Genomic DNA, 14,147 nt, shown 5'->3' with positions numbered 1-14,147 from the left:
AATTGAGATTCTACTTTGTCTCTATACTAACGCTTAGCTTGTTTGATTGCCTTGCGGAGGGAATAGTTACACTGTTTGTATTCGGTCATGTTTACAGTCACCTTGCCCTGATTAAAAGCAGTGGTTCGCACTTTCAGTTTCACGCGAATGCTGCCATCAATCCACGGTTTCTGGTTTGGGAATGTTTTAATCGTTGCTATGGGAATGACATCTTCAACTCACGTTCTAATGAACTCGCACACCGAATCAGCGTATTCGTCAATGTTGTCGTCTGACGCAATACGGAACATATCCCAGTCCACGTGATGGAAGCAGTCTTGGAGTGTGGAATCAGATTGGTCGGACCAGCGTTGAACAGACCTCAGCGCGGGAGCTTCTTGTTTTAGTTTCTGTCTGTAGGCAGGGATCAACAAAATGGAGTCGTGGTCAGCTTTTCCGAAAGGAGGGCGGGGTAGGGCCTTATATGCGTTGCGGAAGTTGGAATAGCAATGATCCAAGGTTTTTCCCGCACTGGTTGCGCAATCGATATGCTGATACAATTTAGGGAGTCTTGTTTTCAGATTAGCCTCGTTAAAATCCCCAGCTACAATGAATGCAGCCTCCGCATAAATGGATTCCAGTCTGCAAAGAGTCAAATAAAGTTCGTTCAGAGCCATCGATGTGTCTGCTTGGGGGGGAATATATACGGCTGTGATTATAATCGAAGGGAATTCCCTTGGTAGATAATGCGGTCTACATTTGATTGTGAGGAATTCTAAATCAGGTGAACAGAAGGACTTGAGTTCCTGTATGTTGTTTTGGCCACACCACGTCCCGTTAACCATAAAGCATACGCCCCCGCCCCTCTTCTTACCAGAAAGATGTTTGTTTCTGTCGGCGCGATGCGTGGAGAAACCAGCTGGCTGCACCGTCTCTGATAGCATCTCTCCAGTGAGCCATGTTTCCGTGAAGCAAAGAACGTTACAGTCTCTGATGTCCCTCTGGAATGCTACCCTTGCTCGGATTTCATCAACCTTGTTGTCAAGAGACTGGACATTGGCGAGGAGAATGCTAGGGAGTGGTGCACGATGTGCCCGTCTCCGGAGTCTGACCAGAAGACCGCTTCATTTTCCCCTTTTTCAAAGTCATTTTTTGGGGTCGCCGGCTGGGATCCATTCCGTTGTCCTGGGTGAAAGGCAGAACACAGGGTCCGCTTCGCGAAAGTCATATTCTTGGTCGTACTGATGGTGAGTTGACGCTGCTCTTATGTTCAGTAGTTCTTCTCGACTGTATGTAATGAAACCTAAGATGACCTGGGGTACCAATGTAAGAAATAACACGTAAAAAAAAAAACTGCATAGTTTCCTAGGTACGCGAAGCAAGGCGGCCATCTATGTTGGCGCCTCGCTTCACATTAGCAATATGAATATCAAAGTACTAAGAACGTACTATATGTGCAAAATTATGTGGACCCTTCAAATTAGTGGATTTGACTATTGCAGCCACACCTGTTGGTGAAACGTGTATAAAATTGAGCACACCGCCATGCAATCTCCATAGACAAACATTGGCTTTAGAATGGCCTTAATGAAGAGCTCAGAGACTTTCAGCACCTAGGATGCCACCTTTCCAACAAGTCAGTCCGTCAAATTTCTGCTAGAGCTGCCATGCCATGGTGTAGTGTTGCAAAATAAATGTGCAAATCAATATTATTCAATTATTGCACCCACACTGCTCTCACGCGCCAACGAACGCCTGCGTTGGCAAGGGCTGAAATAGAAGTCAGTTCTCTTTGTGATGCAGATCACGCTGCAAGTCCTGCCTCTCCCATCTCCTCATTGGTTATACCCACGTGGGTGACTGAATGACGAACGACGTCAGTGGCGGTAAGGCACCTAATTTATGAAAGTTGCCAATTGCAATATAAAGTCAACATAAGAAAAAGCCTAGGAGGAGAGATGACTAGAAACGATTCGGTTGACCTTTTTACGTGTGGATTAATTGTCAGAGTAGATGACCTTGTGCATTTCAGGTAAAATAACAACTCAATGTTTATATCCTAGGATAAATTAGCAGAGCAACAGCAAGCTAGCTAAATAGGACAAATTAGCTAGCAAGTGCAAGCAAGCTGGCTAAATTGCCATAAATGTTTAATGCTTTTCAACCTGTCCCCAAATTAATGTAATTGGTTCCGTTTGTTTTGATATTTTAATCTGCGTGTCGTGATTGCGCTTGGTGTGGGGGGACAAAATATATTTATGCACGATGGCACACGCGCGCAGCCGGTTTGGGTTCCGTGAAAAGCTCACCGCCATTGGACTGGAGTGAGGAAACACGCAGATGGACGAATCTGGGTTTGGTGGATGCCAGGAGAACGCCACCTGCCCCAATGCATAGTGCCAACTGTAAAGCTTGGTGGAGGAGGTACAATGGTCTGGGGCTGTTTTTCATGGTTCAGGCTATGTCCCTTAGTTCCAGTGAAGTGAAATCTTAAAGCTACAGGATACAATGCCATTCTAGAAGATTCATGACAATGCCCCTGTGCCAAAGCGAGGTCCATACAGAAATGGTTTGACAAGATCAGTTTGGAAGAACTTGACTGGCCTGCACAGAGCCTTGACCTCAACCCCATCCAACACCTTTGGGATGAATTGGAACGCCGACTGTGAGCCAGACCTAACATCAGTGCCTGACCATACTAATGCTCTTGTGGCTGAATGGAAGCAAGTCCCTGCAGCAATGTTCCAGCATCTAGTGGAAAGCCTTCCCAGAAGAGTGGAGGCTGTTATAGCAGCAAAGGGGGGACCAACTCCATATTAATGCCCATGATTTTGTAATGAGATGTACGACGGGCAGGTGTCCACATACTTTTGGTCATCTAGTGTATCACCTCGACACCTTTCAGCCATCCACTGGAACTCATGACTTTATGGACTTTATGAAGACTTCTCAGACCAAGTATACATCATTCCTAATTAAGGAGGACGTTAGTTAGCCAGGTATAGTATATCATGATGATACGTCACTTTTTTCATAAATTAATTAAAATCCCTGTCTTCAAATAACATGTGCACTAATCAGAGCTCTGGGGGAAACATAAGGGGGATACTGTAGAAAGACAGGGGAAGTAGGAGAGAGAGCAAAAGAGAGAGAGAGAGAGTTGGAAGGTCAGACAGACAGACAGACAGACAGACAGACAGACAGACAGACGGACGGACGGACGGACGGACGGACGGACGGACGGACGGACGGACGGACGGACGGACGGACGGACGGACGGACGGACGGACGGACACGGACGGACAGACGGACAGACGGACAGACGGACAGACGGACAGACGGACAGACGGACAGACGGACAGACAGTGCACTACTTTCCTGAATACAGTCCAATGTACTACTGTGTGTATAAAGGGACATCATCCACAATACTTTCCCCTCACCTTCTCAAAGATGGGTTTGTTGTTATTGACGTCATCAACACCCACGATGACCCGGGCAGTTGCAGAGAGTGGGTGTGGCCCCCCGGAGGCGTTGTCGTCCGTAGCCGTCACGTTGAGGACATACTCCAGGCCCTGGAGCTTGGGAGGGGGGGTGGAGCGCAGCCGGATCAACCCTAAAAAGATGAGACGAGAGGACCATTACAACCTTAGCAAGGGACCACTACCTACGATTGAAGACATTAAAACGTTACTTTTTCAAAATGCCTTTGCCGCAGCCAGTTACATTGTTAATGTGACTTACCATGTCGCAGGGGACGCCAAGCACCAAGTTCGTTAGCAATTAGCTAACTATAACCCATGTATTTCAGTACATCTCTTAAATATTCCCCTGGTGGTGCAGTTACATAACATGTTTTTTATTTCAGTTTAGTACAGATTCATTTTTTTATGTCCCCAACTGTACTTTCACCCAGCTCAGCTGAGAAGAGGTCCCCATTCCCATGTGAAGGTGACAAGGGCTAAAAGTTAACCAGGTTACATACATGCACGTTAGATGTCCTTGTTTTCTCCTTGTCTTGCCTTTGCATAACAAGGAGGAAAAAAGGATCAACGAAAGGAGAACAGCATCTGAGTCAACTGTTCTCTCTGTAAATACCGACATCAATGGGTTCAGGATGAGCTTCTTGTGATCTGGGGGAAAGTAATTGATGTGTGAGAGAGAGAGAGAGCACAGGGAGTTTTTCCTCTTGTTGTATCACTCATCTCTCACTGCTCCTCCTGATTAAAAACAACAGGCAGGGTTCTGAGTTCTTTCACTCGTCTACTTCTTGCTCACTAATTGTCTGTGGTAGAGGAGGTCTCCACAGTCTAGACACAAAATTATTAACTATAATATACTGTACTTAGCCGGTCTCATGTTGTTTTAGCCATACTGTACAGCAGCCATAGTCAATAGGCAGACCGCGGGCCAGATCCGGACCCAGAATGGGTTCAAACTGTTTTTTCTTCCGTTTTTCATTTTTAGGAATTCGGTCGGGATTCGACTCCTGGTATCATATGAACACACATAAGACATGGAAAATATGCAGAATAGCAGGAAATTAGCTTTAAATGGCTAAATGCTCCCTTCTCTCTATGGCATAATGTTTTGAATTGCAGGAAATTAAATTAAAACTGAAAATATTTCTCTCTGCTGGGTTGAGTTGCGAGGTGAGTGTTTGTTACTATGCTGACGAATTACAATATCCATCTAGATCTTTGTCACCTACAGTAGGTCATTTTGTGACAGAACCTGCTGTACAGTATATATGTTTTTTAAAATATTATAATTTTTTTGGCAAGTGACTAATTTCCATTAAAAAACGTTCTGTTCTCATATTAACCTACAGTAGCCTGCTCTTTACCCAGGGCTTGGTTGAGGGCCCCCCACCTCACGGCAAAACATTTTAGTGACCCCCCCTCGACAGTGGAGAGAAACATTCAAGATTAGAGTTAATTTCCTGCAATTTTATACATTGCCATTGGGCATAGAGATAATGTTGCCGTTTTCTGCAATTCTACACATTTTACTATGGGGCAGACAGAACATTTTTCAATTTTATAGCAAATGGCATGCAATTCTACTCATTTTGACACAAATATTTGCATTTTTACAGCTAATGTCCTTCATTTCTACTCATTTTCCATGTGGCGGAGAGACATTTTTGCAGTTTTCAAGCTAATTTCCTGCAATTCTACCCATTTTGCCATGACTTATGCCATGTTCATATGATATTTCAATTAGAAGGACTAACAAAATCAATAGTTTAAGATGGTTCAGATAGATGGCTAGACTAACTACCAATCATAAAATTGTTGACATGACTTATTGAGTGACTTTCAGTGACTGACATAACAAGAGAAAAACTGCTGAAGGACAGCCAAAAATTGCACCTGGTGTATTCTACTATTCTTACTCTCTATAGTAAGTTGAGACCCCAACTGCATTCCTAAAATGTAAAAAAAATACAAATAAAATAAAAATGTTTCCCTAGCGACCGCTTATGTCTCTTATCCCTGGGGCAGGCTCGGCGTTTGCCTTATCTTTAAGATGCAAGGGAGGACGGATGAGAGGGGAAAATAGACTCAAGATGGAGGCTGGGAGTGTAGAAGCTGTAGATTGTGAGCTATGATAGAAAAACTAATGTGAAATTGAATTGAAAGGGTTGGTTGACAAATGTCACCCTGTCAGACAAATGTCCTGCTGGTTACGGATCAGAGGGTAAATAAAAAAAAGATCAATTGCACAGCCACAAAATACAGAGTACACAGGCCAGAACTATTTTCTATATGAGAGAATAAACTATGTTAGGGGAACAAAAGAAAAGCCCTGGATATACAGTAATGTAGTTCTTTGTATTTATGACTTCAATAACAAACAGTCTGAGCTTCTTTTGAAATTGTTGCTTTTTCATAAACCTTTGGTGTCAATTAGTATTGACATATCATAAAAGAAGTACAAAGCATTCCACAAATGGTCACCTTTCTGGCTGTCAATGACAAAGTTGCCCTCCTCGTTGCCAGCTGTAAATGAGTACACTATTCCATCACCGTCTGGGTCCTTAGCCAGTACCGTGGCAACTAGTGTGTTGGGGCCAGCGTCCTCGGAGACAAAAGTCCGATAGCTGAGAGGAATAGGAGAAATTCATTATGTGTACACAGACATTAACACAGACACACATGTATATAAAGAGGTTTGTGTGTAGACACACACACACACACACACACACACACACACACACACACACACACACACACACACACACACACACACACACACACACACACACACACACACACACACACACACACACACACACACACACACACACACACACACACACACACACACACACACTGTGTGTGACTGTATCAATCACATAGTCCAAGCAGCAGCAGACTGATTATGGTTATGAGCCTGGCTTTGCCTGCCACTTTGATTTAGCTACTCTGAGCCGGCCTGGTCAAAGACAAATGCTCATGTCTGCTGGGATGTTGAGCTCATTGAACAAATGGGCCTTCACATAGCCAGCCCACTCTGTGCCATTTGATCAAGTGCCTTTTAAAATGTCAACAGTGATTTGCTTGCTGTGTGGTGCTGGGCACTGGGATACTCAGCCAGGAACAAGAGAGTAATAGACTGGTCGAGTGGGATGATGGGCTAGAGAGGCTTGTTCAATTTGATAGGAGAGGATTGAAAGATGGAGAAAGAAGGGAAGAGAGAAAGACGGGGGGTGTTGGTGGGCAAGACATGCTGGAGGAGGAGTGGGAAATGACACGGTCAATGATATGTGGAAGAAAGACAGGGATAGAGAGACAGAAAGAGAGAGAGCGAGAGAGAGAGAGAGAGAGAGAGAGAGAGAGAGGGACAGAAAGAGAGAGAGCGAGAGAGAGAGAGAGAGAGAGAGAGAGAGAGAGAGAGAGAGAGAGAGAGAGAGAGAGAGAGAGAGAGAGAGAGAGAGAGGGGGAGGGAGGGAGAGAGATAAATGATAGACTCGTCAGCAGAATACGGCTGTGTACGTGTGGTTTACAGAAGAACGCTGATGGGTGATTCATCTCCGCCAGCTGTGGCAGTCACCGTGGCAACATGAGTGGCCTGTAATCTGTCACCCTGCTCAAAAGGCTCTTCACGCGCCTCCAGACGGGACCACTCAGGCATCTCTCCACTGAGTATCACTCATGCTATCCTCAATGTATCTCTTCCTCTCGCACACTGATCTAAGTAACCGAGACGAGGCCACACAGAACGTATCTTGTCTGTCTGCCTGTCTGTATGTCTGCATGCATATCCGTCTGTTCCCTGAGGTGACACCTGGAAATGACAGGGCCTCTTAGATGTGCTGGCACTCTATCAAAGGTCTCTGTCACATAACTGGCAGTAAAAGGCCTGAGTCACTCAGAGGAATGAACGCAGCCAGCCCACGTGAACATTTTCAAAACTGTCCCCCACCTTCCCCTCAGCTTTTCAAATAGTCCACACCCTCTATACATTTTCTATTCATTTTGATATATATCTGTATGGTGTTACACCATAGAGCAAAGCTTAATTGTCGTTGAGCAAGGCAGCCCCTGAGCAAGGCAGTTAACCCACTGTTCCCGGGCGCAGAAGATGTGGATGTTGATTAAGGCAGCCCTCCGCAGCTCTCTGAATCAGAGGGGTTAAATGCGGAAGACACATTTCAGTTGAATGCATTCAGTTGTACAACTGACTAGGTATCCCCCTTTCCCATTCCCTTAATTGGGAAGGGTGTAATCTGTGTGATGTTTTTTCGATATACAGTGCATTCGGAAAGTATTCAGACCCCTTAGCCTTTTCCACATTTTGTTACGTTACAGCCTTACTCTAAAATGGATTAAATCGTTTTTCTCCCTCATCAATCTACACACAGGGCAGCTCAGAACAGCTGAAGATGGATTTTAAAGAACTGATTGGGTCACTACTTAATAACACCAACAAACGCCCCATAATATCTGCCCTCCCTAAATCGTGGCATTGAACGTTTCAGCAAACTTTTATCCCTCCATAACTGGCTACGTGACTATTGCAGCGCTGTGGATGTAACATTTATTGACCATTTTGATACCTTCTGGAAACAAAGCTTGTTTTATAAGGAGGATGGGATCCACCCAAATCATTTGGGTTCCTGGATCCTTTCACAGCATTATAAGGCTGCGTTGAGACAATGACTCATCAATGACCCAAACCCAGCTCAGTTAATCCCTACCATTGTGTCGCTGAGTCATAATAATACTTTAGCAAATGTACATTATATCAGGTGCGTTGGAAGACACAATGTAAGTAACCTCATTTATGTCCCTCTAACTGCCCTGAATGTCTCTGCTGATCCTACAGCTATTGTATGCAGTTATCATGTGCCTATGAACCAGAGTTATACTGTTGGCACTGAGGTGGTGTGCCCTAGCAGGAAGAAACAAGGTTCATGAAATCAATCATTTGCTAGTAACAGATGACATTCATACTCTGACAATGTCTGAAACTCACTTAGATAATACCTTTGATGATACAGTGGCAAGCAATACGTGGTTATAACATCTACTGAAAAGACAGAAATGACAAATGTGGAGATGTGGCTGTTTAATATTCAGAAACATATTCCTGTAAAGCTTAGAGAGGATCTCATGTTAAATACTGTTGAAATAATATGGCTACAGGTTCATTATGCCTCACCTGCCCATTCTGGTGGAAAGGTGCTACAGACCACCAAGTGCTAACAGTCCGTATCTGGATAGCATGTGTGAAATGCTTGATAATGTATGATTTAATTATTACTGGCTTTCATCAGGCTGCCCACTCAAGAGAAAGCTTCAAACTGTATCTAGTGCCTGAAACCTGGTTCAGGTTATCAAAGTTCCAAAGGCTGGGCCTAATGTCGTGTAAAAGAGGTCATACAAGGAGTTTTGTAGCAGTTCCTATGTTGTTGATGCAAATCATATTTGTTGGTCCATGGTGTGTGATGAGGAGCAACTAGACGCCGCACTTGACACATTCCTGAAATTGCTTATCACAGTTACTAACAATAAATACACCCACTGCGGGCTCCCAAGTGTCTCGCAGCGTCAATTGGCCCGGCATTGTCCCGGTTATGGTTTGGCTGGTGTAGGTTGACATTGTAAATAAGAATTGTTCTTAACTGATATGTCTAGTCAAATAAATTAAGACAATGACTGTAAAAACGGTTAAATCCCTGTGTATCACTAGCCACTTTAACTATGCCACTTTGTTTACTTTGTCTACACACTCATCTCATATGTATATACTGTACTCGATACCATCTACTGTATGCTGCTCTGTACCATCACTCATTCATATATCCTTATGTACATGTTCCTTATCCCCTTACACTGTGTATAAGACAGTAGTTTTTTTTGGAATTGTTAGTTAGATTACTTGTTGGTTATCACTGCATTGTCGGAACTAGAAGCACAAGCATTTCGCTACACTCGCATTAACATCTGCTAACCATGTGTATGTGACAAATAAAATTTGATTTGATTTGATTTGATTTGATTTGAATTGAAAAATGGTATGGTTGAGAGGGATGAGGCAAAATAAATGGCAAATAGGTCTATTGGCTCTACAACCGATTGGCAAACCCACTGCAAATTGACAAATAATTTCACTTAACTGAATAAAAAGAAGAAACTACACTATGAAACAAAGATAAATGACATAAAGAATGATAGTAAAAAGCTTTAGAGCACCCTAAATTAAATTTTGGTCAAAAACGCAAATTCCGCTCCATCATTCATTGAATCAAATGGCTCATTCATCACAAAACCCAATGATATTGCCAACTACTCTAATGATTCTTTCTTTGGCAAGATTAGCAAACTTAGGCATGACATGCCAGCAACAAACACTGACACTACACATCCAAGTATATCTGACCAAATTATGAAAGACAAGCACTGTAATGTTGAATTCCGTAAAGTAAGTGAGGAACAGGTGAAAAAACTGTTGTTGTCTATCAACAATGACAAGCCACTGGGGTCTGATAACTAGGATGGAAAATGACTGAGGATAATAGCAGACAATATTGCAACTACTATTTGCCATATCTTCAATTTAAGCCTACTAGAAAGTGTGTGCCATCAGCCCTGAAAGGAAGCAAAAGTCCTTCCCCTGCCTAGGATAGTAAAAGCCCCCTTTACTGGCTCAAATAACTGCCCGATCAGCCTGTTACCAACAAACAACAGACTTTCAGCATGCTTATAGGGAAGGACATTCAACAAGCACAGCACTTACAGAAATTACTGATGGTTGGCTGAGAGAACTTGATGATAAAAATATTGTGGGGGCTGTTTTGTTAGACTTCAGTGTGGGTTTTGATGTTATCAAACATAGTCTGTTGCTGGGAAAACGTAGGTGTTGTGGCTTTCCATCCTCTGCTATATTGTGGATAAAGAGTTACCTGTCTAACAGAACACAGAGAGTGTTCTTTAATGGAAGCCTTTACAACAAAATCCAGGTAGAATCAGGAATTATCCGGGGCAGCTGTCTAGGCCCCTTACTTTTTTCAAACTTTACTAACGACATGCCACTGTCTTTGTATGCGGATGGCACAGTATGTATACAGATAACTCAACACTATACACACCAGCTACCACAGTGACTGAAATGACTGCTACACTTACAAAGAGCTGCAGTTAGTTTCAGAATGGGTGGAAAGGAATAAATATTTCAAAAACTAAAAGCATTTTATTTGGGACAAATCATTCACTAAACCCTAAACCTCAACAAAATGTCATGAATAATGTGGTAATTGAACATGTTGAGGAGAATAAACTGCTTAACCGTGGATTTTAAACTCATACAACAGTTTAAACAACAGTAGCTAGGACGGGGAGAAGTCTGTCCATAAAAAAAGCTCTACTCTGCATTCTTAGCACAATATCATCAAGGCAGGTCCTACAGTGTCACGACTTCCACCGAAGCTGTTCCCTCTCCTTGTTCGGGCGACGTTCGGTGGTCGACGTCACCGGCTTTCTAGCCGCCACCGATCCATGTTTCATTTTTCCTTTTGTTTTGTCTGTTATTTAACCCTCTGGCTTCCCTTTCCGTCTTTCGTGTATTCCGGTGTGTTGGGTTCCTTTTGGGAATTTGAGTCCTGTTTTATCCTTGTTTGGAACGGGATTTTGTTACATTTTTGGATTGAGTAAATCAGTGTTTGTTACTCTTACCTGTGTCCTGTGCCTGACTCCTTCGCTATCTTCTAGATAGACTCTGACATACAGGCCATAGTTTTGTCGCACTACTGTTCAATCAGGGCAGCACAGCTGACCCTTGGATGTACCCAGAGTGCTAACATTAATAATATGCATGTCAATCTCTCCTGGCTCAAAGTGGAGGAGAGATTGACCTCATCACTACTTATATTTGTGATAGGTATTATTGACATGTTGAATGCACCTTGGCAGCAGCTAATGGGGATCCATAACAAATACAAATACATATACAGAATACCCCATGATGAGAAAGAAATTACTAATAATAAAATGAAAAAACTCAAATATAACATTTAAGTATTCAGAACCTTTACTCAGTACTCTGTGGAAGCACCTTTGGCAGTGATTACAGCCTCGAGTCTTCTTGGATGTGTCACTACAAGTTTGGCACAACTGTATTTGGGGAGTTTCTCCCATCCTTCTCTGCAGATCCTCTCAAGCTCTGTCAGGTTGGATGGGGAGCGTCGCTGCACCGCTATTTTCAGGTCCAGAGATGTTTGATCGGGTTCTGGCTGGCTCTGGCTGGGCCACTCAAGGGCATTCGGAGACTTGTTCCAAGGCCATTGCTGCGTAGTCTTGGCTGTGTGCTTAGGGTCGTTGTCCTGTTGGAAGGTAAACCTTCGCCCCAGTCTGAGGTCCTAAGTGCTCTGGAACTGGTTTTCATCAAGGATCTCTCTGTACTTTGCTCACTTAATCTTTCCCTCGATCCCGATCAGTCTCCCAGTTCCTGCCTCTGAAAAACATCATAATTCTGCCACCAACATGCTTCACCGTAGGGATGGTGCAAGGTTTCCTCCAGACGTGACGCTTGGCATTCAGGCCAAAGAGTTCAATCTTGGTTTCATCAGACCAGAGAATTTTGTTTCTCATGGTCTGAGAGTCCTTTAGGTGCCTTGGCAAACTCCAAGCGGGCTGTTATGTGCCTTTTACTGAGGAGTGTGTTCCGTCTGGCCACTCTACCATAACGGCCTGATTGGTGGAGTGCTGTAGAGATGCTTGTCCTTCTGGAAGATTCTCCCATCTCCACAGAGGAACTATGGAACTCTGTCAGAGTGACCCCGATTAATTAGTTTGGCCGGGTGGCCAGTTCTAGGAAGAGTCTTGGTGGTTCCAAACGTATTCCATTTAAGAATGATGGAGGCCATTGTGTTCTTGGGGACTTTCAATGCTCAGACATTTTTTTGGTACGTTTCCCCAGATCTTTGCTTCGACACAATCCTGTCTCAGAGCTCTATCGACAATTCCTTCGACCTCATGTCTTGGTTTTTGCTTTGACATCAAATCAAATTGTATTTGTCACATGCACCGATTACAACAGGTAGACCTTACCGCTTACTTACAAGCCCTTAACCAACAATGCAGGTTTACGAAAAAAAGTAAACAAACTTAAGGGAAAAAAGAAAAAAAAGAAAAGTAACATAATACAATAACAATAATGAGGCTTTATACTGTACAGCGGGTACTGGTACCGAGTCAATATGTGTGTGTACAGGTTACATGTAGGTACGGGTAAATTGACAATGCATAGATAATAAACAGCGAGTAGCAGCAGTGTGAAAACAAAGGGGGAGATAGGGGTCAATGCAAATAGTCCAGGTGGCCATTTGATTAATTGTTCAGCAGTCTTATGGCTTGGGGGTAGAGGCTGTTAAGAAGTCATTTGGACAACGACCCGGTGCTTACGGTCAGATGCCGAGCAGGTGCCATACCAGATGGTGATGCAACCGGTCAGGATGCTCTCGATGGTGCAGCTGTAGAACTTTTTGAGGATCTGGGGACGCATGCCAAATCTTACCGTGCTTTTACACCTGCATTGTTTGCTGTTTGGGGTTTTAGGCTGGGTTTCTGTACAGCACTTTGAGATATCAGCTGATGTACGAATGGCTATATAAATAAATTTGATTTGATTTGATTTGATTATCAGTCTCCTGACGGGGAATAGGTTTTGTCGTGCCCTCTTCACAAATGTATTGGTGTGCTTGGACCATGTTATTTTGTTGGTGATGTGGACACCAAGGAACTTGAACCTCTTGACCCGCTCCACTGCAGATCCGTCGATGTCAATGGGGGCATGTTCGGTCCTCTTTTTCCTGTAGTCCACAATCATCTCATTTGTCTTGTTCACATTGAGGGAGAGGTTGTTGTCCTGACACCACACTGCCAGGTCTCTGATCTCCTCCCTATAGGCTGTCTCATTGTTGTCAGTGAATAGGCCTACCCACATTGTGTCATCAGCAAACTTAATGATGTCGTTGGAGTTGTGCTTGGCCATACAGTTTTGGGTGAACAGGGGGTACAGAAGGGTACTAAGCACACACCCCTGAGGATCAGCTTGGCAGATGTGTCGTTGCTTACCCTTACCACCTGGGAGTGGCCTGTCAGGAAGTCCAGGATCCAGTTGCAGAGGGAAGTGTTTAGTCCCAGGGTTCTTAGCTTAGTTGTGAGCTTTGTGGGCACCATGGTGTTGAATGCTGAGCTGTAGTCATGGACAGCATTATCACATAGGTGTTCCTTTTGTCCAGGTGGGAAAGGGCAGTGTGGAGTGTGATTGACATAGCGTCATCTGTGGAGCTGTTGGGGCGCTATTCGAATTGGAGTGGGTCAAGGGTTGGTGATGTGAACACTGACCAGCCTTTCAAAGCAGTTCATAGCTATCGACGCTAGTGCTACGGGGTGGGGACTATGGTGCTATCGACGCTAGTGCTAAGTCATTTAGGCAGGGACTATGGTGGTCTGCTTGAAACATGTAGGGATTACAGACTCGGTCAGGGAGAGGGTAAAAATGTCAGTGAAGACACTTGCCAGTTGGTCCGCACATGCTCTGAGTACACATCCTGTTTAAAGGACTTGCTCACATCGGCTAATTAGAGCGTGATCACAGTTGTCCGGAACAGCTGGTGCTCTCATGCATGCTTCAGTGTTGCATGCCTTGAAGCGAGC

General features: G+C 43.9%; 1 protein-coding gene across 1 annotated transcript in view; it reads right to left on the bottom strand.

The window, feature by feature from the left end:
• The window catches only part of LOC123990241 (neural-cadherin-like), a 163,424-nt gene that overhangs the window by 101,044 nt on the left and 48,233 nt on the right, over positions 1 to 14,147 (bottom strand). The window contains 2 exon segments of the mRNA XM_046290823.1: positions 3,423 to 3,595; positions 5,943 to 6,085. Coding sequence (XP_046146779.1) covers positions 3,423 to 3,595; positions 5,943 to 6,085 — 316 coding nt within the window.

Source organism: Oncorhynchus gorbuscha, linkage group LG02 (genome assembly GCF_021184085.1).
Source record: "Oncorhynchus gorbuscha isolate QuinsamMale2020 ecotype Even-year linkage group LG02, OgorEven_v1.0, whole genome shotgun sequence".
Taxonomy (NCBI): domain Eukaryota; kingdom Metazoa; phylum Chordata; class Actinopteri; order Salmoniformes; family Salmonidae; genus Oncorhynchus; species Oncorhynchus gorbuscha.
Note: the sequence above shows the minus strand (reverse complement) of the source record. Positions and strands in the feature narration are given on the sequence as shown.